Source organism: Medicago sativa, chromosome 5, assembly GCF_051527215.1.
Source record: "Medicago sativa cultivar Bolivia chromosome 5, Bolivia_mono, whole genome shotgun sequence".
Lineage (NCBI taxonomy): Eukaryota > Viridiplantae > Streptophyta > Magnoliopsida > Fabales > Fabaceae > Medicago > Medicago sativa.
The window spans coordinates 61,640,449-61,662,785 of NC_140753.1; the positions used below are offsets into that span (position 1 = coordinate 61,640,449).

Below are 22,337 nucleotides of genomic sequence, written 5' to 3' on the forward strand. Positions count from 1 at the left end.
GCTGAAAACATAGAAATGAATATGAGTTTTATAGTAGTAGTATACATTAAAGTCATTGTGCTACTCACTGTTGTTTCAATCTTGCAATTATGTATGTTTGGTGGTTATTTTCTAAACCATATCAAAACTTGAGATGTGAGACTATATGATTTCTCTAATCTAGCTGAATCAATAAAATCATAGAAGTAGGTGTTTAAGTCAATTAGGAGTTGGCCAACTCAGATAATTGAATTAGCCTTGGTAGCTTTGATTAGTTTCTTCACTTCAATGCCACTAGTGTCCATATTTCTCTCCATGCAAGTAAATTGAAATACAAGCAAACTAAATTTGTCAAGGGGTGATGCCAATATATTGCATTCAAATATTCAATATCATTGTTTACCAACTATACTATACTGTCTATTAAAAGTAATGGAAGACTTAAATTAAACTTGAACTTACAAAGTTCTAGTGGTGTTTGGGGTTAATTAAGGGGATATATAGTTTGGTTGATTTCCTACCTCATATATTGGTGGAGAGACTTTGAAAAATGACAAAATCAAGCCAATTTTTACAAAGAACCAAATAAGAACTTTTTGGCTATATTGCCATACCTGCTTTGTTCATACAATTTTGATGACGTTGGAAATAATACGACGCTTTGGCCAATTACTTCAACAAAAAGTCTTACTTTAAAAATATTTTTTTGAAAGTATTTTGTCACATGCCAAAGTTTAAGCCTATATTTTTTTTTTGAAACACATGGTATGAAATTAGTTGAAAGTTGGAAGGCTAGTCTTCGGACTTAGATAAACCTATATTTTTTGTTGGAACATATGGTATGAAATTAGTTGAATGTTAGAAGGTTAGTCTTAGGGCTTTGAACTTGTTTGAATTGAAAAAAATGGTAGTTTCACATCGGAGAAAACACATATTGATAGTGTTTATACAAAAGAAAAAAGGCTTCTTATGGTGTGCCCTTGGGGCACTCATTTTTGTGAATGAGGTAAGCACTCACAAAAATATATTTATACTACACATGCGATCAAAATATATGCCGCTCTCTAGGCCTAGGCTTGATGATATACATTTTTTATTACCCAAAAATGTTTAAATTAATTTTTTAACATTATTTGAAAGTGCTTTCTTAATAAACACATTATTTTGTCTATCCACTTCAACAACTAATTTTCCGGTTCTTTCTAATATTATCCGCACGCGTCCAACTTGCTTCCAAGTTTGTCTGAACTATTTTGTTACTTGACCTGATTTGTGTCATGCTTGCTCCTCAAGTTTCTCACAAACCAACTACAAAATTTCTCTATAAATAGAAAACTCGCATAGTTTATTCCGTACACAGAAAAAAGTTAAGCTATTGATTATTTTTCCTCTCTTCTTTTTTTGGCTTGTGTTAACGAGTTATTCATTTCTTCTCTATTTCTTCTCTCTCTGATGGTTTCCAATGGTAGTATACGTACCAAAAACATAGTTGATACAAATGTTAATTTGAAAGCGAATGTGAGAGAATTAGTCAAAACAATTAATGAAATTTTATGAACCGACAAACGTGACTTTAACGCGTTATGTAAATATGGGCAAAGCATCCTCTAAAGTGAATGAAGTGTAAAATGAAAAAAATCAATGGTTATTATTGTAACAAACTCATGATTCGTTACGATGTACCTATTATATCTACCTTTAATTTATTATTTAATAGTTGACATTTACTCACATCACATGCCGTTCAATTTAGAGATAATATAAACATTATTTATTTGAAGCAATCGCTTTCTTGTCCCAAAAGGCAAATGCCCTTCTTTCCCCAAAAGTTGGTAACAATATTTTTACTATAATCTCTGCATTGCTCGTATCAAGTGTAAGCCTTTTTTTTATTAAAAAAAAGTATAGGTTTAAGCAATTTTTTCATTAAAAATAGATTTGTTGTTGACAATCATATAGCTTACTGTGTAAGGTGTGATGAAAGCATGGGTCCAAACTCCGAACACCACCTTTTTATCACTTGTAAATTCACGAGTGCCATTTAGTATGGAGTGTTCAAATGGTTAGAGGTGGTGGTGGTGTTTTCATGGAATTAACATTCTTTACTCCAAATCTATGCCTTTTTTTAAGAAGCGTTAGACCCTGCCTTGGCCATTGGGGGTACGTAGGCAAGTTATGTAAGATTTTTTTCTTATCTTTATGCTTAATTCAGAATTCTCCCATCTCCACATTTTTCAAAATTTCCATTTCACCATTTTTTATTCTTCATTATTTTTATTGATCCAGTTCCCAATTTTTTCACTCTCATTTCTCAAATTTTATACACACATTATAGGCAACATTTAGAATTATAATGTGTACATACAATTTGTTTATACGTATAATTGTGTCCTCAACCTCATGTATAAACAAAGTTTACACAATTGTGGCCTAAATCTTATAGTGAAAACCATGATCTAAAATTGTCAAAGAAATCATGACTTTTGTTATAAGTGGTGACATTTAATTTAGATGGGGAAGTAGTAATAACCACTCCTTCGTAGTCAAGTTGATATCTTACAATTAGATCAAATAAAGAACAAGATATTATCATAGTCTCTAAACACTATTTTTTCCACCATAGCTTTGGGAATGTATATCGTTTCTGGTTAGGATTTATATGGTAGAACAGTTAGCATATAATAGCCAAAAGATATAAATAAAGAGAACATGCGATTAAGCTTATAGAGAAGCAAATAAGAGATAGCTAGAGCTAATGAGTATATGATATTATATTTGGTGTCCCCAATATGATATTCAAATAACACAGTACAATTAAACTAAATATGCACTTGTACTCTTGCAGTACTACAAAGGCAACTCATCATTGCTTTTATTTATTGTATAGATAAGAGACAACATTGAAAAACAAAACCAAGGCACACAATAATTTTTTTTTGAGGGGACCTTGGTACAAAATACTAGATACCAAAATTTAAGAATGCCTTTCAACCTTCATATATTATGGTCAAAAGGACAAGATCATACATGGTGAGTGTCATTGAAAAGGAAAATCACTCACCTTTCATACACTATAGGTATGAAAACAATTAGCATTTCCAAATTTAAAAAATAAATAAAGACAACATTGCTTAATTATGGATTTGTTTGAAGAAATTAGGTGCTTAAGGGCATTTTGGTTTTCCTTCCTGTGTCTTCCAGCTGTTGTAGCAAGGACAAACTTGCTTGTTGCCATATACACCAGGAGGAACACAAAGGCATGAAGCACAACATTTTTGGCAGAAAAACATGCATGGTTTCTTGTGTGAAGTTGCAGAGCAACGATATGTACACCTTGGTTTACAATCTGTTTCATTAATTTGTTCACACTATTAGCAAATCAACAAAGAAATTAACATTAACAAAAAAAATCTCATAGTTAATATTAACATTCACTAAGTATTACTAAATAATTTTCACCACTTATTCAAGATCGGACGACTGAAATCAACAACTGCAGCACGCAATAACCATGTGTAGTCCAAATCCCAAATTTTAGGTTGCTTATACACTATTAAGTGAGTAAGTGACTCTCACTATGTCACGCATCATGGTTTATCGATTAGCAGCATTTTCTCTAAAAGTCATAGTATACATTTTAACCAATTTTTAAACAAGTTATACTTTTATACTTTTTTAATTGTACATAGTTTTGTTTCAAATTAAATTATTAATGTTGAGCGAGGACTTTTTTTTACTGCCAAGGAAAAATTCCTTATAAAACTGCCAAAATTTATTTTAATGGAGGACATGAGCTAAAATTGCTCTTAGCAAAAACAAAAAATAGAATACCCAAAATTTGCTTATAGACACAAATAATAATTAACAAAAACATGAATTGCATATATATACCTTGAGGACGAAGTTTTGCACGTCCATAAGCCTGTTCAAGGATCACACAAAAACCAAAGTTTTGAAATATTAGAACAATTGAACTTGTATACATTGTTAACTAATTGATAATTGCATACTAGATAATCAATTAATCATATTGATCCAATCATATAGTAAATGGTTTTTGTCATAATTATTAATTAATGTACCTCAGCTACATTAGAGAATGTAACCAAAAGAAGCAAAGAGATGACCACCAAGATGGAGCCATTGCAACGTGCTGCCATTGTTGTGAAAGTGGAACTTTGCTTTTGAGAGGAAAATCAAAGTAAAGCAAAGTAAAGAGAATATGAATAGAAGATCTCTTAGTTGTGTCTCACTTAGGAAATGTAGATAGATATTTATAGGATTATAAGAGAGACAATAGAAAAATAACATCAAGAATTCTTCAAGAATAAAGAATAGTCAATCACAATGCACTATTTGCCACAATTCAAGGAGGTGTGGCTGAAAAATAGGAAGTGGACAAATAAATCATCCAATTAAAATTTGCCAACTGTGTCTTGAAAAATTCTTGAAGCTATTTTTCTTGAGAAGTACTCCCTCCGGTCACATTTATAAGCAAATATTCCTTTTTCAAGTTCATTGAATAATTGATGTATTTGGATAATAATGAAGTCTAGATACATTGGTTATTTAATGAATGTGGAAAAATAAAAGTTGCTTATAAATGTGACTGGAGGGAGTAGCATTTTCCATTATTTATAAAAGTAAAGTAACCAAAGCAAATAGTTTCCGGTGTTTAAGGCATTAAAAAAGGAAGCAGTAATAATTGCAAAATGCAAATGAGGTTGCGTGAGATTGATTGTAATTAGCGATAACAGCGGCGTATTTGTTGTTTGATTTGTTTTGGTTACATTTTGTCAACTTAGTAACATGGTGCTACTTGTACCTTACCATGTGAATGTGATTCTCTCATTTTCATTAGTGATGTAATAGAAAAAGACGAAAAAGAAGACTGTGTGAGACTAAAATAATAATACCACTACTATTAGTTGCAAGTATATCTTGCATTAGTGGTGTTTTTGTTGTTTGTGGTGTTAATTGGACCTCATTTCAGATGAATAGAACTTTTTTTTAAAGAATAGACAAATAGAACTTACGGTTGAAAAATTCTTCTTTAAATTTTTTAACGTTGTTGTATTTTCAAGTCTAGATTGAAATTTATAATGTTTGGTTAAGTTGAAAAAGATATGAATCATCCTCCTTGGTTTGGCCATCTCTTATTTGGCGTATGTGTATTCCTCCCTCGCATTCTTTTATTTTTTGGCGCCTTATGCATGATAAGCTTCCGACTGATGAGAATTTGCAATGTGATAAGTGCCCGTAAGTAGTTAATTCCATGTTACATTTAAGGCACTTTTGTTACTTGTCTTACAAGTTTTTTAGGGAAAAGTCGAGAAAAAGATGAACAATTGCCCTATTACGCTTTTTATATCTTACTCTATCCATTTGTGCAGGAATTGAATGTCAAGACACTAAGAAAGAAAGAAAAACAAGAATTTGTGAAAAAAGTCAACTTGCCATGGCAAGTGATCTACTTGCCATGGCGAGTGAATTACTCGCGAGGCGAGCATGAAGACGAGTTCAAGGCGAGTAAGAGGCAGAGAGTACCAGAAGCAACTCACCACCAACCTGCCATGGCGAGCTAACTTGCCATGGCAAGCAAAATTACTCGCGAGGCGAGTTAAGACGGCCTAATCCCTCAAAGCTGACGTGGCAGAAACCCACTAGGAAAGAAAGCTCAACTCGCCATGGCGAGCAAATTACTTGCCATGGCGAGTTCAATCAGAACATGCATAGTATAAAAGGGCATTCACTCATTTCAGAAGATATATACTATCATATCATATGCCATTGTAGGAAGAGAGAAAACAGGGGAAACACAGAGAGATCCTAAAGGAGCAAGGAACACAAGGATTGAAGGGATTCACAAGATCATTGAGACATCATGGCTTGCTTCCATTCCATCTCTTCTTTTCTCCTTGTAAGGTTACCATGACAATGAGTAGCTAGACTCTTTTTGCTGGGATTAAATGTAATCAACTCTATTAGTATGTATTCCCTTTGATTATGATGTTGTTTAATTTTAATTATCTTATGATGTTGAAGTTATTCTTGTTTTCTATTATAATCTTAAGGGTTTGAATTGTTATTGAAAAATACCTTTTGAATCTAGGTTAGAATAATCTTCTATCAAAGCTTTTGTTCTAGACATGGAATTTAGGTTTTGATAATCACTTTGAATATTGAAACTTAAAGCTTTTATATCATTTAATAGTTTGGGAAATCAACTATGCAATAATACAATCGACTATTGGATCGTTTAATAGTTTGGGAAATCGACGATTAAACGACTCAATAGAAATCACGACATCATTTGGACACGAATGATATTGTTGAGCAATATGTGATAATATCGATTGATAATTAGAATCCTCAACACTAATCCGAGAATATGTATGGGTAGGTTGATGAAGTTTAATCCCAACATAACCATTTCCCTGTTAACCCTCAATCCTTTTATAATTTTGTAGTTTTATAGCTTATGAAACCAAACTTATTACCACTTCATTACTAAGAACGATATAGATTGTTGAACGGCCTAGAATACCGCATCAGTCCTTGTGGAGACGATAACATAAATACTTACTTTTGATACTACATCACAATGTCGGGTTTCTACATTGGTCTCTATTTGTGTTCTTTGTTATGCTATTGCTGAGACTTCTTGGATTGTGATTTTGCTTCGCATTTGTGGCATTGGTTGGAAGATCGATTGCATTGTGTTTTTTATTTATCTTCTATGGGGGTGCTACTGGATTGTATTCTGGTTTCTTTTAGCTTGCAAGTGAGGGACGTGTTTTCGGCTGCTATTATTCACACCGCCCACGTTATTTAGAAAGCTAGAAACACACTTCGTTTCCGTTCGGATAGGGTATCTTTGCATGCGACAAAGTCCACTATAATTTCTTTGGTCGCTCTTAGTGGAAATATGTCTCATGGCCATTGCATGCGGTCAAATAAATTGTTGGATAATTTTCATGTTTCCCCTAGCTACTGACATTACAATGATATTATTGCGGTTACTTGGAAAGCTCCTACTGCTGGTTGGGTGAAAGCCAAAACTGATGCGTCTATGAAAGCTAGTTTGGCTTTGTGCGGTGGTATCTTTCGCGATCAAAGAGGGACTTTTCTTGGTGCTTTTGCTAGTAATCTTGGTGATGTAACAGTTTTCGAGGCAGAGCTAACAGGTATTCTCATTGCCATGGAGTATGTCGCCTCCCATTCTTAGCACAATCTTTGGATAAAGTGTGATTCAACTTCTGTTGTCCTGGCTTTTAAGAATGCTTACATCATTCCTTTTGGTCTTCGGAACCGATGACATTGTTGTTTCCAGATAGGGATTCATGCTTTTTGCTCCCATGTTTACCACGAAAGAAATTGTTGTGCAGATAAATTAATAGATTATGGGCATTCCATTACGGGAACTATTTGGTTAGGTTCTTTGCCACAGTCCTTGTCGGTTGATTTCATCCATGGCCGGGTGGGTTTGCCGAACTATCGGTTTCCTTAGTTTATGGGTGTTTGTTCTTTTCTTCTCAAGGTTTTGGCCTAGTCCCCCCTCTTGTACATATTATTTTCTCCTTTTTCAATAATATATACAGAGTAGGAGATAGACGACGGAGGTGCCAATTGGGTGCCAACCTATTTGGGATATTTCTTTCTTCTATTGATACCCTCCCCACTTCTTTGCCTATGAAAAAAAAAAAATATTTCCCGTGTTTTTATTAATAATGTAAGTATAAATCTGACCACCTCCCTCTTTTATTTAAAAAAACAAATGCTTAAAATGTTAATTAAAGTGTTCAATTAAGGTTGGCATACTCCCGTATCATCAATCTCATCTCAGTCACACTGCTATTGAAAGATTTCACATGTTATGTGCCAAGAACGGACTCGTAGTTACCTGGTAAAATATCTCAACAATGAGTGTGTCTTCGTATGATACTTTCAGATAGTTGTTGGAGTTTGAGACAGAGAGTGTAATGTTCAATCCTGCAGTAAGTTTCTGATGACAGTCAGTCATTCGCTATTTTTAGTGTCATTTTCATGATATTTTTGAGTTCAAAAGCAAGATTAAGCAGCAAGAAAAGCAAGAAAAAACTGAAGAAACTGAAAAAGGGCATCATGTCACGATTACTGAAAAACGTGTCACGATTTGGAGCTTTCAAGAAATATGCATTCGACATTGGTGAAAACGTGTCACGATGGCAAAAACATGACACGATTATGGAAACCCTAATTTGGGTGGTTTGTTACACAAGGCATAAATGTGTCACGATTTACTTAAATCGTGCCACGATTTTAGGAGCAGTTGTTGCGTATTTAAGCTGAAGACTATTCTGAAAACAAGAGTTACGAATTGGAGAGAGCAAAGTGCGATTTTGAGACCTAAAGGCGGCTAGGAGGGCGAATTCTTCAACCTTCTATCAGTTCATGTATGTTTTGAATCCATTATTGATTATGCTATTTGTAAACTCGATTATGAGTACCTAAATCTCTTAGAGATTAGATCTGAGATGATTCTTTGTAACCTTAATTGAACCATGTTGCTGTGAAACTCTATTTATTGTGAATGACAATCTAGTTTTTATTCAATTCAATTGTTCTTAATGCTTTTTATATCCTGATCAAATATAAACATGATTTAGTGAGAACGAATGACTACTGACCATAGCTTTCGACTTAGACCTAATTGAATTGTTCTAATAAACATGGTTAGTTTAGGAATGGATAATCCTTTATTAGTGATATTAGGTTAACGTTCTTAAAACCTTCAAAGATTATTAGACCACCTAAGGAATTAGGGGCTATAATCCTAGAAGAGGGTCCTAACTCAAGGATTGATTAGGGCTGTTTTGTTTACTATCGTGGAACTAGAGAATCATTCATAAGAATAGGTGCAGTATACCAATTAGGGGAACATAAATGATTCGAAAGACATTATCTCATCTCTCTTCATATTTTCTAACCGAATCTTTATTTTATGTTATTTAATTTTATGCAATCAAATCAAATCTACAAACAAAATAATTTATACATCCTAAATATTTGCTTTATTGCTAAATTGAGATTAACACAGTCCTCGTGGATACGAACTTATTTTATTGCTTCGATACATTTTTAGTACACTTGCTAAAATTCTATCAGTTTCTTAGAGGCTAGAAACTTGCTGCTTACGGTTAGCGTATACAGTGAGACCGAGTCAACTTGAAAAATTGAGAAATGTGCATTGTGGTATTGTGGACTATGAACGCAGGTAGCACAAAGATGTCGTAAAATGTACAAAATAGGGTCGCAAGAAAGACCAAGAAACGGCAGAGGGTACACATGGTTGGAATAATTGAGAGTCTGAAATTAAGAAAGACAACTCATTAACAAATCTTGATATATATAATTGTAATCCATATACACAATATTTGAAAATTTTAGGTGTGTGCACTAATACGGGAGTTATATTTTTAACAATTTTAGCTCATCAACAAATCTTGTTATACATATTTTATGGCAAGAAAAATGAGTAAGAGAGGATTATATACGATAATAACTTTTATTTTTCTTCACGGAATGCTCGAAAATTCAATCCACCCACACTATCGTCGTCGTTTGTATAAAAAGGAAAAAATGGTACGGTTCGTTTTTAGATTGTTTTTTAAACTGATGTCTCTCTCTTTTATTTTTCTTCACAAATCTCCCTAGGATGTAGTGGGTCATCATCTTCTGCTCAGCCCTATGCCAGGCTCCACTCAGATTTTCTCCTCAATATTATAAGTTCTTCTACATCTCTTCAATTTCGATTGGTTTCATTTTTCTTAAGGTTTGGTTTTGATTAAGATTAAAATTAAAATAAACGCGTATGAAGACTAATAATTTTATAACCATCCTTAAAAAAAAACTAATAAAATAAAATAAATCTACAAATTTTGTTTTTAGTTTCTTACTTGTAAAACGATGAATAAACATGAATCAAATTGACTAGTTTTTTATTTTTTAGTTAATAAAACAAAATAAAAATTATTAAGTAACAATGAACTTTTGTCAAAAAAAAAGTAACAATGAACCAAGAAGAAACTATATTTCTCAAATTCTGCAGACCATACTGACCCTGAATTCTTTTTCCAACAAACCAAACATTCTGACAAAAAAAAAACAAGGGACAAAAATAATTCACTACATCAATGTACATGTAACCATGCAAAAACAGGACACCTGCTACACTGGCTGCACAGGTTTCCAACTCTTAATCTAAATCGTTGGATTGGTTTTACAATAAATCTATGGCTCACGTTCTACTGGTCCAGGTTGAACTCAAACTTTAGGTGGTCCAAATTAAAAGAAAGCGATATGATATTTATTTGGAGAAAAAAATATGTATTGATGTGTCTATCTTTCCATTCTCACAAATGACAGTATGTTAATTGTTGTATTAACATTTTTTCTCCTTTGTTAAGGTTTCAAGTCTAGTCGTTTAACCTTTTAACTTAAACCAATTAAGCTACTTAATCTCTATCTCTTCTCTTCCTCTTTTTTTTCCTTCTCGTGTCTCTTTCTACCCTATATCATCTCTTTCTTATCTTTATCCCTCTTTCTCCATAGTTTTTTCTATCTCACACTTTTTCATTATAATGTATCTCTTTATTTCCCAACTATATCTCTTGTCTTTCTTTACCCTTTTTTCATGACTCTTCCTAGAAAATTGCTGTTGACACATTGCAAAAGGCTGTGGCACACATGTAAAATACGTTTTTGCCCCCTCGGCAGTTAACTGCCGAATTATGAAACCGGCTGCAGTTAACTACCGAGGAAAACTTCGGCAGTTAACTACCGAGGAAAATTGAAAACTTCGGCAGTTAACTGCCGAGGAATCCTCAAACCTTTTTTTTTTTTTTTTTACAAAAACCATTAATTTTTTGTATTCTTTAAACCTAAATTTTCCTTAATTAAATTTAATTCTTTAATCCTTTTAAGGAATTAAACACAATTTTTTTTTTATGATTTCATTCATGTGAGTTTGTTGCCATAAATGAAGAAATATGAGAGATGAATAATATTCGGTAGTTAATGGACCTAAAATGATAATTCAATAAAAAAATGCAACAACAAAAAACGTTACAAATGATAGAATAATTATATTTGTAATTATTAGTAATTAATTATAATATTTAAGATATTTTTTTGTTGTTCACAGATTATCATATTTCAGATATTATTCATCTCTCTTTCAAATAATTATATTTGTAATTATTCTATCAATAATACCTTTTTTTTTGTACAAATAAAACCACTTTTCTATTCTTCAAAAAAAAAACATTTTTTTAATTAATAAAAGTGATTGAATATGTAGTAATTCTATGATCTCATATTTTTTTATTTATGGCAACAAAATCATATGAATGAAATCAACAACTTTATAAAAAGAATCGTGTGTTTAATGGCAACAAAATTCATATTTCTTCATTTATGGCAACAAAATCACATGAATGAAATCATGAAAAGAATTATGTTTAATTCCTTAAAAGGATTAAAGAATTAAATTTAATTAAGGAAAATTTAAGTTTAAAGAATAAAAAGAATTAATGGTTTTTGTAAAAAAAAAAAAAAAGGTTTGAGGATTCCTCGGCAGTTAACTGCCGAAGTTTTCAATTTTCCTCGGTAGTTAACTGCCGAAGTTTTCCTCGGTAGTTAACTGCAGCCGGTTTCATAATTCGGCAGTTAACTGCCGAGGGGGCAAAAACGTATTTTACATGTGTGACACAGCCTTTTGCAATGTGTCAACAGCAATTTTCCTCTTCCTATACACCATGTTTCATGGTGAATTTGCACGGGTTCGCAATTGTGTTACTGAAGTAAATAAAGTTCGATACTATAAAATAAAAAGCTTATTATCTGTGTTTTGAACTTATAATTACAGTAAAGTACAATATTAAAATAACCGAAGAACAATATTTATATATGGGGACATTGTGCAGTCATATTTTTCAAGTTATGGTACTCGGCATTTTTTGATTTTTTATTGGGTACATTTTTTTTAGGAAGAAAAACCAAAAAATACATTTTTTGAATGTTTTTACAAAGAAAAACAAAAAAAAACATCAAAATCAAGACAATCATTAATTATTGCAATTTTTGAATGTTTTTACAAATATACCCTCATAGAAATTTGTGATGTATTAAATATACCCACTAATATTAAAAGACAAACATAAAACAAAGGTTAAAAAAAATCTTTTACGCAATAAATACACTTTAAAAGTTTTGACTTTTTCTTATAAATAAAACAATTTTTTTAAAAATAATTCTTATATTAAGAACCGGAGGTAGTACATAAATGATCATATTTTAATTAATTGATTAGTGAAAATATTTATCCAGTATAGATGAAAGGTGCCTCAACACACTCTCACGTCGTTGTTTTCATATATACAATAGTAACACTTGTAGACCTTTCAATATCCATAGTTAAGTTCTTTAAAATAAAGATAAAAAAAATCATAGCTAAGGGTTTGCTCATCAAAAACTTGAAAAACAACACAAAATAATTTGACTATAATGACACCAACTTATAAGTTGAAGAATGTTTTTTATGATGCATATACTTCACCAAATTGTGATTATCTTAAATTGAACAAATTTGCTAACTGATCAATCCAATGAAGTATATTTTAGATGAAGTACTATAAACAAAATTTAATTATCAAGAAGTAGAATAGGAATGAGATATAGAAGTATTAACGGATAGGAGAAACAAACAAAACAGTGGACGTGCCGGAGTGGTTATCGGGCATGACTAGAAATCATGTGGGCTCTGCCCGCGCAGGTTCGAATCCTGCCGTCCACGTTTTTTTCTTTATTTTTATTGCTACTTTTGAAAAAATCGAAAATAAAAATTAGAAAAAATAGTGAAAACGCTAGAAGGAGGGGTTGAACCTCCGACCTTGTGGTTAACAGCCACACGCTCTAACCAACTGAGCTATTCCAGCTTCGTTGATGTTTGTCAACTTAAAAAGTATATAAACCAAATTTACTGGTTAACTAATAATGTCATGAAAATTTGAATTGAATATTTTATTTGTTGAAAAAGATTACATATTGTTGAATTAGTTAAACCCCACCATCCTATTAGTTTGTAGAATCAACATGTCTTGAATTCATTAGTAAGTGATACAATAAAATTCTTAATGGTCCAAAATCATTATCTGTTTTGTTTTTTCTTGGGTGGTGCTGCCTATTTAGGCACCTTGTTCTTGTAAACACTTTTGGGTGGTTTGTCTTTTGCACGCCTTGTGCGGGGTAAATCACATGGTTAATATCATATCTCAGTTTAGTTTGTTCAAAAAAGTTAAGAGAGCTTTGTATTTAACAATATATACTTACAATGATAGATGGAGAAAAAACAATGGTAAAAAAAAAAAATCCAATTATTGAAATATTCAAGATCTTCGGTTTTCTATGATTAGAAGTCTATGATAAAGTTTATAAGATAATTTTGACTTTATGAAACAAGCACTACCTATCACAATTTTTATTTTTATTTTTTTGGGTGCAAATTACCTGCCATAATTAGTTCTAGATAATAGTCAAGTTCAATGGCCCCATGATAATGAAAGGTTATTTTATTTTCTCTATAGTAAAATGGTAAGAACTCTATGATGAAGTAATAGTCGCACATTTTACTTTTAGTCACGCAGAACTTGTTTTCTATTAGAGAAATGATATTTGAAAAATCATTTTGCAACAATTTTTTGATAACTTTTTTCTCATACTCACATTATGATTTTATTCTTTCTCTTCCTTTCTCTCTCTCTATTATTTTTGACCAATAGAAATTGAGGAAAATGAAGTTGTCATGAAAGTTGTCAACAATGATTGTTCATATATCATTACTCTTTCTATTATTGAATTTTTGTAAATATACAATGTATTTTTTTTTTAAGGAATAGGTACGTGGAACTTGCAAACCATATTTTTTTTACAATTGAGATAATGACGGAGGGAGTATTTTTTTGAGAAATGATATTTTGACAACAATTTTTTAACAACTTTTGGACAACTTTCTCTCTCATACTCACATGATGTTGTTATCCTCTCTCTTCCTTTTTCTCTCTCCATTGTTTTTGACCAATAAGAAGTGAGAAAAACAAAGTTGTCAACAAAGTTGTCATCAAATGGATGTCAAAATATCATTACTCTATTTTTTTTAGGCCCACAATGAATTTTAAAAAAATTACAAAAAGCCACATGGACAAACAGTAGATAGAAACCTTGGATGTGAGAACGAGGAATGGCGTGGAGTTTCACTTCACTACATATATCTATAGTCTCTATCCCATTATGCCCCCATAGGCCATAACTTAATTTTGTGTTTTTCTTCCTTGTTGGCATTTATAGGGCCACATCCCCACTTTGTGGTTCTCAATTTTAGTCTCAAAATAATGATACAAATATATAATAAATGAATATATATATAGTCTTAGTTCATACATATTTTCATTTACTTCCAAAAAAGTTGTAAAACTAACTATGCCTTTGTTCCACAGGTCAGTTTTTAGCTTTCATTTCAGTTATACTTCAGCATTATTATATGATGATGATGATGAATTTATATTCTATAGTTTAGTTTTCAACTTCAAATTTTGAGATCTTTGTAGTCACTCCTGTATTGATGCTGTTAAGTTTCTAGCTATGTATTTCAAGAACTTGTGTTTACCTTAACTAATTAAGTTTTTTATACATCTAATATTGGAAATTGTGATTACTGATCAGAAAATTAGGGTAATGACCATATGTTGCTTTGAAATAGGAAGATGATTAACTTATGGGGATGTAGAGAAGCTAATTGAGCTGTGCAATGATATAAACTGATGATTCTTAAAAGAAATGTTTGGATTAGGTTGTGTTGAGAATGACTTATATTCACTGATAAATGGATAGACGCTAGAGCGGGGCTGAAAGTGTGACGAGTGTAGCCGTGCGAGAGCGCCTGCTCCTTTGGCTTTGGCTCATTCGTATGTTGGGTTACGACTAGGAGGGTTGGGTTGGGGTTTTAAACTTGTAATCTAGACCTTAGTAGTTAAACATAACTTTTTATTCTGTAACCCTAAGCATTGCATAATAAAAAATCTGCAACAGCTGCTCTGCTGTCTAAGACATCGGCACAGTTGGCAGAACTCCGTGATCAATTGTTGTATTCTTGTGTGCGTTAATTTATCTGTTTTCTTTAGAGACGAGTTTGAGGTTCTAACATGATTTAATATGCCTGTTTTTGAATGAAAATTATGGTAAGAAAATTACCCATAAATTGTGAATTTCACTATATCAATGTTGGTTATATGTCCTCATTCTCTTATTTATTGTTTTTTTTCTACAGAATTGAGATATTTCAAGTGCTATGAAGGCCAGGTGTATCTCATTCTTTCTTTGATCTTCTGATGGCACTTACGGCAAACAAAGTTTCAAGCGGTCCTATCTTGACTAATAGAGCAACACTTTGTAGATCACATGGTTCTTCATCACCAAGGATAAACAGAATACAGTTTTCAAGGGTTAGACTCGAAAATGGACATTTGAACAACGATTCTGTTCTCAATGAGAGATCAACCTTATTCAATGATTGGTTTCGGTTCGTCAATGGAAGAAATCCAGTTAGTTTAATCTCCAAGACATCTTCTGTCTCATGTAAATCAACAGGAGCAAATAATACTGAAGAAAAAGAATGTGTTACAACTTATGATGATGTTTCTGATTTAACTAGGTAAAAAAATAAATATCGACGATAATACATGTGCGATACAAAGTTCATCCATTTTGTTACCATTTTTTTAGTTGCCAATTTTATTATATGTCAAACTAGGATGTATCTTTCTTCTTATCGTTTTGGCGATGACATGTAATTTCAATTACAATTGAAAACTGGAAGATACAAATTTACTTATTAGAGACCCTTTCACATGTACAGGAGACATGCCGAAGATGAGAAAAATGATCGTGTTCGTTCTGTTCGTGGCTTGTCTGAAGCTTATAGATTTGCCTGTAACGATGCAAAGTTTCTCTCACGGTACTTCCAGCAACCTGATTCTAATTATATGCTAACAGTATTGTTTCTGGTTGAGTCCACCAAAAAAAATGTTGTCTCTGTTGAAGTTTACTTCCACTACTGTTCATCTGCCATATCTTTTTAGAAATATATTGTTGGAGATATATGAACTGGAAAAGAATTCTTTAATCGGAAAATCCTTTAATAACCACTATACAATCAATTACTCAAAAACTATTTTGAACTGAGCAAGATAATTTAGCAATCATGATTAGAGGAGTTATAATATGGAAAACGACTCGAGCTGACTTAAATATTGGTTCTCAACACATTTTTTAGTAATTTTATGCAATGCCATATTCTAGATAATTAAATGTCTTTGATTTAAGAAATAACAGTAAGTGTGTGGAAATAATTGTTAACTAATTATTTCTTCAGTGGCATAATGAGGATGGATGAGCGTGCGCGCCAAGATGTTGCCTTTTTAGGGACAGAATTTCTCAAACTTGATGGTTAGCTCATATACCTTGTTTAAATAATGTGATATATTACATTAACATTGCACAACTAAATTCATCCATTGAAATGTAACTATTTTTTTAGTATTAAATTTTTAAATATACACTACATTCCCCTTACATGGTCAACTTACATTTTCTCTACTATGCTGCATAGCTCGGGCAAGAAAGGATACTGAGAAAATCGACCGTGGTGTCAAAGAAAAAGCTAAGCGCCTTAATCGTATTGCTACTGTATGTATCGTCTAGAATTTTCAATTTTTCTGGTTGAAGATGAAAGAATACTATTTATCAATGGTATAATGTTCTTCTTTGTTTATTTTTTATATCCACTGCAGATCTTGAAGGATATCGCTCAGACCAGATTGAAAAGTGCTGCCGATGAGCACTGGAGTGACGGGGCCTTAGAGGTAAATCTGTTAAATCTCTAATCTATCAATTCTAATTTCCGATACTATATTGTTGGTAGTTTGAAGTGTAATCAGTACTGATATAATTTGCATTATGTGATATTTGTGTAACAATTTGTTGGTTTTTGTGTATTTTATACTGTTTAACTTTTTTAAGAAAAAGCATAAAATGCTACAAACTATCTTAAAATAAGAACTCCTAGTTTTTCTCCTCCATTGCAGATTAATGTGGCAGTGAAAATAGATTTTATACAGGCGTACAATCACACTTCTCTATCTTATGTTGAGAGTCTAATGTTTGAAGTGATATGGCCTGAAAAGGTGTTTATAAGAGGGAGATATCCCTCACCTTGTAAATTGGTTTTTGTAGGTTTGAGTTAGGCTGAACCTATATTCTAAGATGGTATCAAAGCTTATCAAAGATCCGTGAGCCACTCATTTTCGGACCACTCGGGTCACACTGTAGTTGTCTAATACTTGGTGTGTGTTGAGAGTCCCACAGTGAATCATTTGGATGTGATATGGCCTAAAAAATTGATTAAAAGTGAGAGGCATCTCTCACCCTACAAACCTGTTTTGTAGGTTTGAGTTGGACCAAACCCAAGTTCTAATATCGTACCACAATAAAAGCAATTTTTAAGAAATAATATCATGACACGACTATGTTGTGCATTGTTTGTATGTGAAAACCTGTTTACACTGATAATGTCATTTATAAATTTATTTAACAAAAATTAGACTCATTGATGGACACAGATTAAAAGGATAAACAAGGTGTTCTGGTAATGAGCATGGGTTGGTGTTGTCACACATGGGTGTGGCATGACATCTTGTTGGGTTAGAGTTTGTTTTTTCTCACCACACTTAATTACAGAGTTGCTTTCTTGAATTATAGACGTTTCCTTTATATTAATATCCCATACAGATTTCTATAATGAGAGATAAGAAGTGTTTGGTTATTTATAATTCATATGAATGGCCAGAAAATACAAGACTCCTTTTGACATAACTTTTAAACTGTCAGGCTGATTTGCGCCTTGCCGACTTCCGTGCCAAGCAACGTGCCATGGAAGATGCCCTTATGTCCTTGGAGGTGATATTTTATACTTCGCATGCGTTCACTTAGGAACCTTTTTTTTTTTTTTTTTTTTTTTTTTTTTTTTTTTTTTTATAAAAACAAAAGTTTAAGCTCCAAATAAATAAATTTGTTCTATTGCATCATTATTGCAGCTGATCAAAAACATCCATGACATGATGGTGAGCAAGACTTATAACTTGTAAGTCAAGTAACTTTAAATTACTTCTTATACATGCAATAAATTCTATAATGTTTCATTCGATGTTGGATATGACTCATAGTGTATTGATAAGAAGGCTGCGTGGAGGGTGAAGCCCCCGTGGTACGGTCCAGGGGTAATCTTGTAAACTGAACCATAGTTTTCTTTTTGAATGGAAAATGTTAGTTGTTAGATTAATATTTACTCATTCACCCGGGTTTGAATTCAAGACCTCCAACTCCTTTAACCCTCGGCTCAAACCAGTTGAGTTACCCAACCCCCCCAAACTGGACCGTAGTATTTAATTATTTAAACACAAGTTGTACGATGTAAACCATAAACTTGATTAATAGAAAGATACTGCAGCCGCTCTGAATTCCGAGATGTAGACACAATTGGCTGAACTCTGTGATAAAAAATTGTGTGTTCCTTTCCTTGTCCGCGTTTTTCATATTTGTTTTCTTTTGAACCGAGTTTGCTTTTCTGACAATGTTGTGGTGCAGTCCTATTTTCAGAGATAAGGGCTCTCTTTCAGAAAATAATGTTAGAGGTCGAATCATGCTTGAAAAGAATGGAAGAACCACAAATTCCTTTCTTGGGGATGTGACGGCAGAACGGATTACTGCTCTTCAGGTCTTTCTTCTTTTCCATTTTCTTTTCAGGTTCTGTTTCAATACGAAACAGTTCCCCTAATTCAGTATGAATCAGGAAACATATCAATCATCACGTACTAAGATTTTAGTATCTATAGGAAGCTTACTGGAGTATGGCATCTGCACTTTCTGAAGCAGATGGAATTGATTACACTGATCCTGAAGAGGTTAGTTTAGCTTCCTGATAAAGTTTATGATCGACATTCCTATCACTATTTATGCATTCATAGTAAACACACTTTTCTACTTTGAGCAGCTTGAGTTGTTAATCACAACTCTTATAGACCTTGATGCAATGGACGGTAAACAAAGTGTATCTTTGTTAGCAGAGTGTTCTAGTTCCCCTGATGTCGGTACTAGGTAAGGTTCCTTTGATGTTAAGATCTTTCAGGAATCAGATCGCATTCTCTATCCAATGCACCTATATGCCATGATGTTCATTAGTATGATTGGCACCGCGATATGAGTTTGTACTATTCCTAATTGACATATTTTCATCATTCTTTGACAAGGTCAAAACATTCTCAAATGCAGGAAAATTAAAATTCTCTCAAACCAAGTTATGCAATATTGAATTAGTAATTAAGTAGTAGCAAAAAATAGTTACCTAACTGATTACTTTATTTCTAAAAAATATGTGGTAATGAGTAGTAACATTCATAGAGATCACTTGGAAATAAACCTGCCAAATAAAGAGCAAGTGTAAAATATGTGAGTATAGGATTATTCTCCATACGTTCATATATATCATGATTTTTGTTGTAAAAAATAGAGTATAGTATCAATATGAATATGAATAGGGATTAGTATTTTATCGTTTCTAATTCCATCTAGCATATTATCATCTCATATTAAATATCAATTTCAGTTTATATCATCTCCTTTGTACTCTCTCTTTAAACTTAAAACCTTATAATTGAAATGGCTAGCTTGAATGCAAAATATTACGACCTTTGCTTATTTTCCTTGTCCGTGCATGTAAACTTCTAGACGAGCTTTAGCGAAGGCACTGGCAGCAGCACCATCTATGTGGACTCTTGGAAACGCAGGGATGGGGGCATTACAGGTCCGTGATTTGTCATTTTTCGTAGAAAGTACTTTTCAAAAACAGTGATTATCAGATAAAATGATCTCGAGAATATTTTTAGAGATTTTTATTTGAAGCTGAAGTTGATTTGTGTTTGTTTGTAATAGTGAAAATCACTTCTTTAATATTTTCTCTCATATACCGCATTCCTTAAAATCATTTTTTTTAGAAGCTACTATAAATTATAGCTTCTCATTTTAATCAAAAGTAGTTATTTTTTAGATTCTGATTAGTTTAGAAAACTTAAACACACATTTTTTTTTTTGACACTAACTTAAACACACATAAAACCACTAGAAATGCTTTTTTTAATTAAAAAAAAAGTTAATTTTCTTTTGAATAGTCTAAAAAGACGATCTCATATAGTTTCAAATTTTCCCTTTAGCAAAGTTGACACGTTTGGTTCTTGTTGTAGAGGCTGGCCGAGGATAGCAATCCAGCCATTGCAGCTGCAGCATCCAAAGCTATACATGAACTGAAAAAGCAATGGGAAATAGAAGAAGGGGATAGTTGGAGGTTTATGATGGATGAAAGCACCAAGGAAGAAAATGAAACCTGAAAATCTAATAATTAAAATCATACCAATTGCGAAATTATTTAAAACGTTACACTGTACAGCATGAATGCCTCCCCAGAATTAAAACTAATGTAGGATTAACGGATCCAGATTGGTTGCAGACACAAAGTCCTGCAGTTACTATAGTCGGTAAACGTCAATTATTAGATGGAGACCGAATGGTTTGTGTTTTAACCATCCAATCTTCAACGAACGGCTGAGATGACTACTGCAAAAAATGTTGACTACATGCATGCAGTCCATGTCAAGGATTAACACATATGATCACTGGAAAGTGACTATTGCTTGTAAGATGCCAATATGCTGGTCATATGCATTATTATTTCCTCATATATAGATGCATATTTGTAAGTTGTAACTATACTTGTTGTAATGTAAGGACTTTCCTACATAACTTGCTCAACAGCTATGCTTTTATCTGGGTTGTTTAGACTTTCCTTTTGCCATCTTTGGCATAAAAATGCATTAAATATTTTAAATTTGAACCTACGTTCCAAAAATATTGATGATCATAATTCGTAAACCACCATGACAAGCTGACTGTTGGTGATACTCATAAATCATAAGTCATAATCCACTATTTAGGATTACAGGGTAACTATTTTGTTAAGTTTTGTTTTGAAATAATGGTCATTAAATAGTCACTGAAATGTAAGGAACCAAAATGTGTAGCTAACATAAATTACAGAATAGACATAATTATCCCTAAAAAGTACTATATTCGGTAACCTTCTATTTTGGTTTTAAAAAGTGTATTTTATATTATACAAAAATGATGAAAATGTAGTGGACATATTGAGAGCAAAGGGTATTGATGAAATTTCAAAATATGAGGGTGAGGGTATGAATATATGACTAAAAAAGTATAAGAAATACGGAGTACAAGTGTATAACTCTTTTTGCTACTGATTAAAATGAAAGTTATAAGCACATTGGACCACAAAAATATATAATGTTGTCTGGGGGGCACTGTTTTTTGATCTCATCGTCTAGCAAAATTTTAATCAGGTTTGATAATTTTGGTTTGGTGTATTAATTTACACTTTGTTTTTTAGAGTTAGGAGTAACTCATTTACTACTTACAATGAGTTTGCATTAATTATGTACTTTGTCCTAGTCCTAGTAGTGAGCAATTTGTTACTTCTGGTGCTTTGACTAGTGGCATTTGTTAATCAAAAAAAGAAACTTAATTAATCAAGTAAACGTGGCTTAATGATGTCTCAAGCATCTTTTAATTTCATTAAGGTATCAATTGGTAAGATTTGATCAATTCATTAATATCTCTTTACATCTTAAATCCAGGAATGAACTTTTCAAAAGTTAAAGAAAAATTGGACCTAAAAAGCAAAAGGTGAAGGCGAGACTATGATCCCCACATTACATTATTTCTAATCTTTTTTCATACAAAAGAGCTTAAATCACTGTCACAGTACCATTCAATTTGATTCAAGTCCTTCCCTTCTTTCAACTCACTTTTTCTTTTCAATTTAGCTTTTTCATAATGCCAACCACTGTGACACCCTTCTTCCATCATTCTTGCCCTTCACTTTAAACTTTTTAATAGAAGAATCCCAAGTCACCCACTGCTTCTTATGATGTTTTGTACATGATTAATTAATGTGAATACAAAGTTTATTTATGAAGTCTTTGTTATTCATATATTAATGATGTTGTAAATGTCTAGCTGAATATTTTGTTGCCTAAAAAAACAGTTCAATAATTTGAATGTTAGGGAATAAGCACTTGCTTTTTTCCCCTTCTAATCCGTCGTAATTAGAGATTTTGACCCCATTTCTTGTCCCAAAA

The 22,337-nt window shown here is 32.4% G+C and overlaps 2 protein-coding genes and 2 non-coding genes across 5 annotated transcripts; 2 read left to right on the plus strand and 2 right to left on the minus strand.

Moving 5' to 3' along the window:
- Positions 1-2,824: 2,824 nt before the first annotated feature.
- Positions 2,825-4,225, minus strand: LOC146923772 (protein RSI-1-like). Its single transcript, XM_085708928.1, has 3 exons — positions 4,062-4,225; positions 3,871-3,901; positions 2,825-3,325 (listed from the first exon to the last, which is right to left on the minus strand). Exons 1-3 carry the CDS (start codon positions 4,137-4,139, stop codon positions 3,144-3,146), a joined length of 291 nt encoding a protein of 96 aa, XP_085565054.1. The 5' UTR covers positions 4,140-4,225; the 3' UTR covers positions 2,825-3,143.
- An 8,507-nt stretch (positions 4,226-12,732) lies between these two features.
- On the plus strand, positions 12,733-12,814 carry TRNAS-AGA (transfer RNA serine (anticodon AGA)). Its single transcript has one exon. It is a non-coding gene; the product is annotated as a tRNA-Ser (tRNA).
- A 68-nt stretch (positions 12,815-12,882) lies between these two features.
- On the minus strand, positions 12,883-12,956 carry TRNAN-GUU (transfer RNA asparagine (anticodon GUU)). The gene has a single exon. It is a non-coding gene; the product is annotated as a tRNA-Asn (tRNA).
- Positions 12,957-14,469: 1,513 nt separating this feature from the next.
- On the plus strand, positions 14,470-21,016 carry LOC146923775 (senescence-associated family protein). Of its 2 annotated transcripts, none has more exons than XM_085708922.1 (13): positions 14,470-15,254; positions 15,344-15,727; positions 15,932-16,030; positions 16,448-16,521; positions 16,685-16,761; positions 16,866-16,937; positions 17,962-18,030; positions 18,168-18,214; positions 18,718-18,847; positions 18,966-19,034; positions 19,124-19,227; positions 19,858-19,933; positions 20,370-21,016. In XM_085708922.1, the coding sequence occupies exons 2-13, from the start codon at positions 15,405-15,407 to the stop codon at positions 20,511-20,513; spliced, it is 1,284 nt and encodes a 427-aa protein (XP_085565048.1). In that variant the 5' UTR covers positions 14,470-15,254; positions 15,344-15,404; the 3' UTR covers positions 20,514-21,016. The 2 variants fall into 2 exon arrangements, with proteins under 2 accessions (XP_085565048.1, XP_085565047.1); XM_085708921.1 differs by having other exon boundaries at positions 14,470-14,513.
- Positions 21,017-22,337: the final 1,321 nt, after the last annotated feature.

What these genes read in the sequence shown, in the direction of transcription:
- LOC146923772 (XM_085708928.1), bottom strand. Translation starts at nt 4,139, where the DNA reads ATGGCAGCACGTTGCAATGGCTCCATCTTGGTGGTCATCTCTTTGCTT. An exon ending in CATTCTCTAATGTAGCTGAG is followed by an intron (nt 3,902 to 4,061) that starts GTACATTAATTA and finishes ATCCTTGAACAG; the next exon opens with GCTTATGGACGTGCAAAACT. An exon ending in TGCAAAACTTCGTCCTCAAG is followed by an intron (nt 3,326 to 3,870) that starts GTATATATATGC and finishes TTAATGAAACAG; the next exon opens with ATTGTAAACCAAGGTGTACA.
- LOC146923775 (XM_085708922.1), top strand. Translation starts at nt 15,405, where the DNA reads ATGGCACTTACGGCAAACAAAGTTTCAAGCGGTCCTATCTTGACTAAT. An exon ending in GGAGTGACGGGGCCTTAGAG is followed by an intron (nt 16,938 to 17,961) that starts GTAAATCTGTTA and finishes TTAAACTGTCAG; the next exon opens with GCTGATTTGCGCCTTGCCGA. An exon ending in AACGGATTACTGCTCTTCAG is followed by an intron (nt 18,848 to 18,965) that starts GTCTTTCTTCTT and finishes TAGTATCTATAG; the next exon opens with GAAGCTTACTGGAGTATGGC.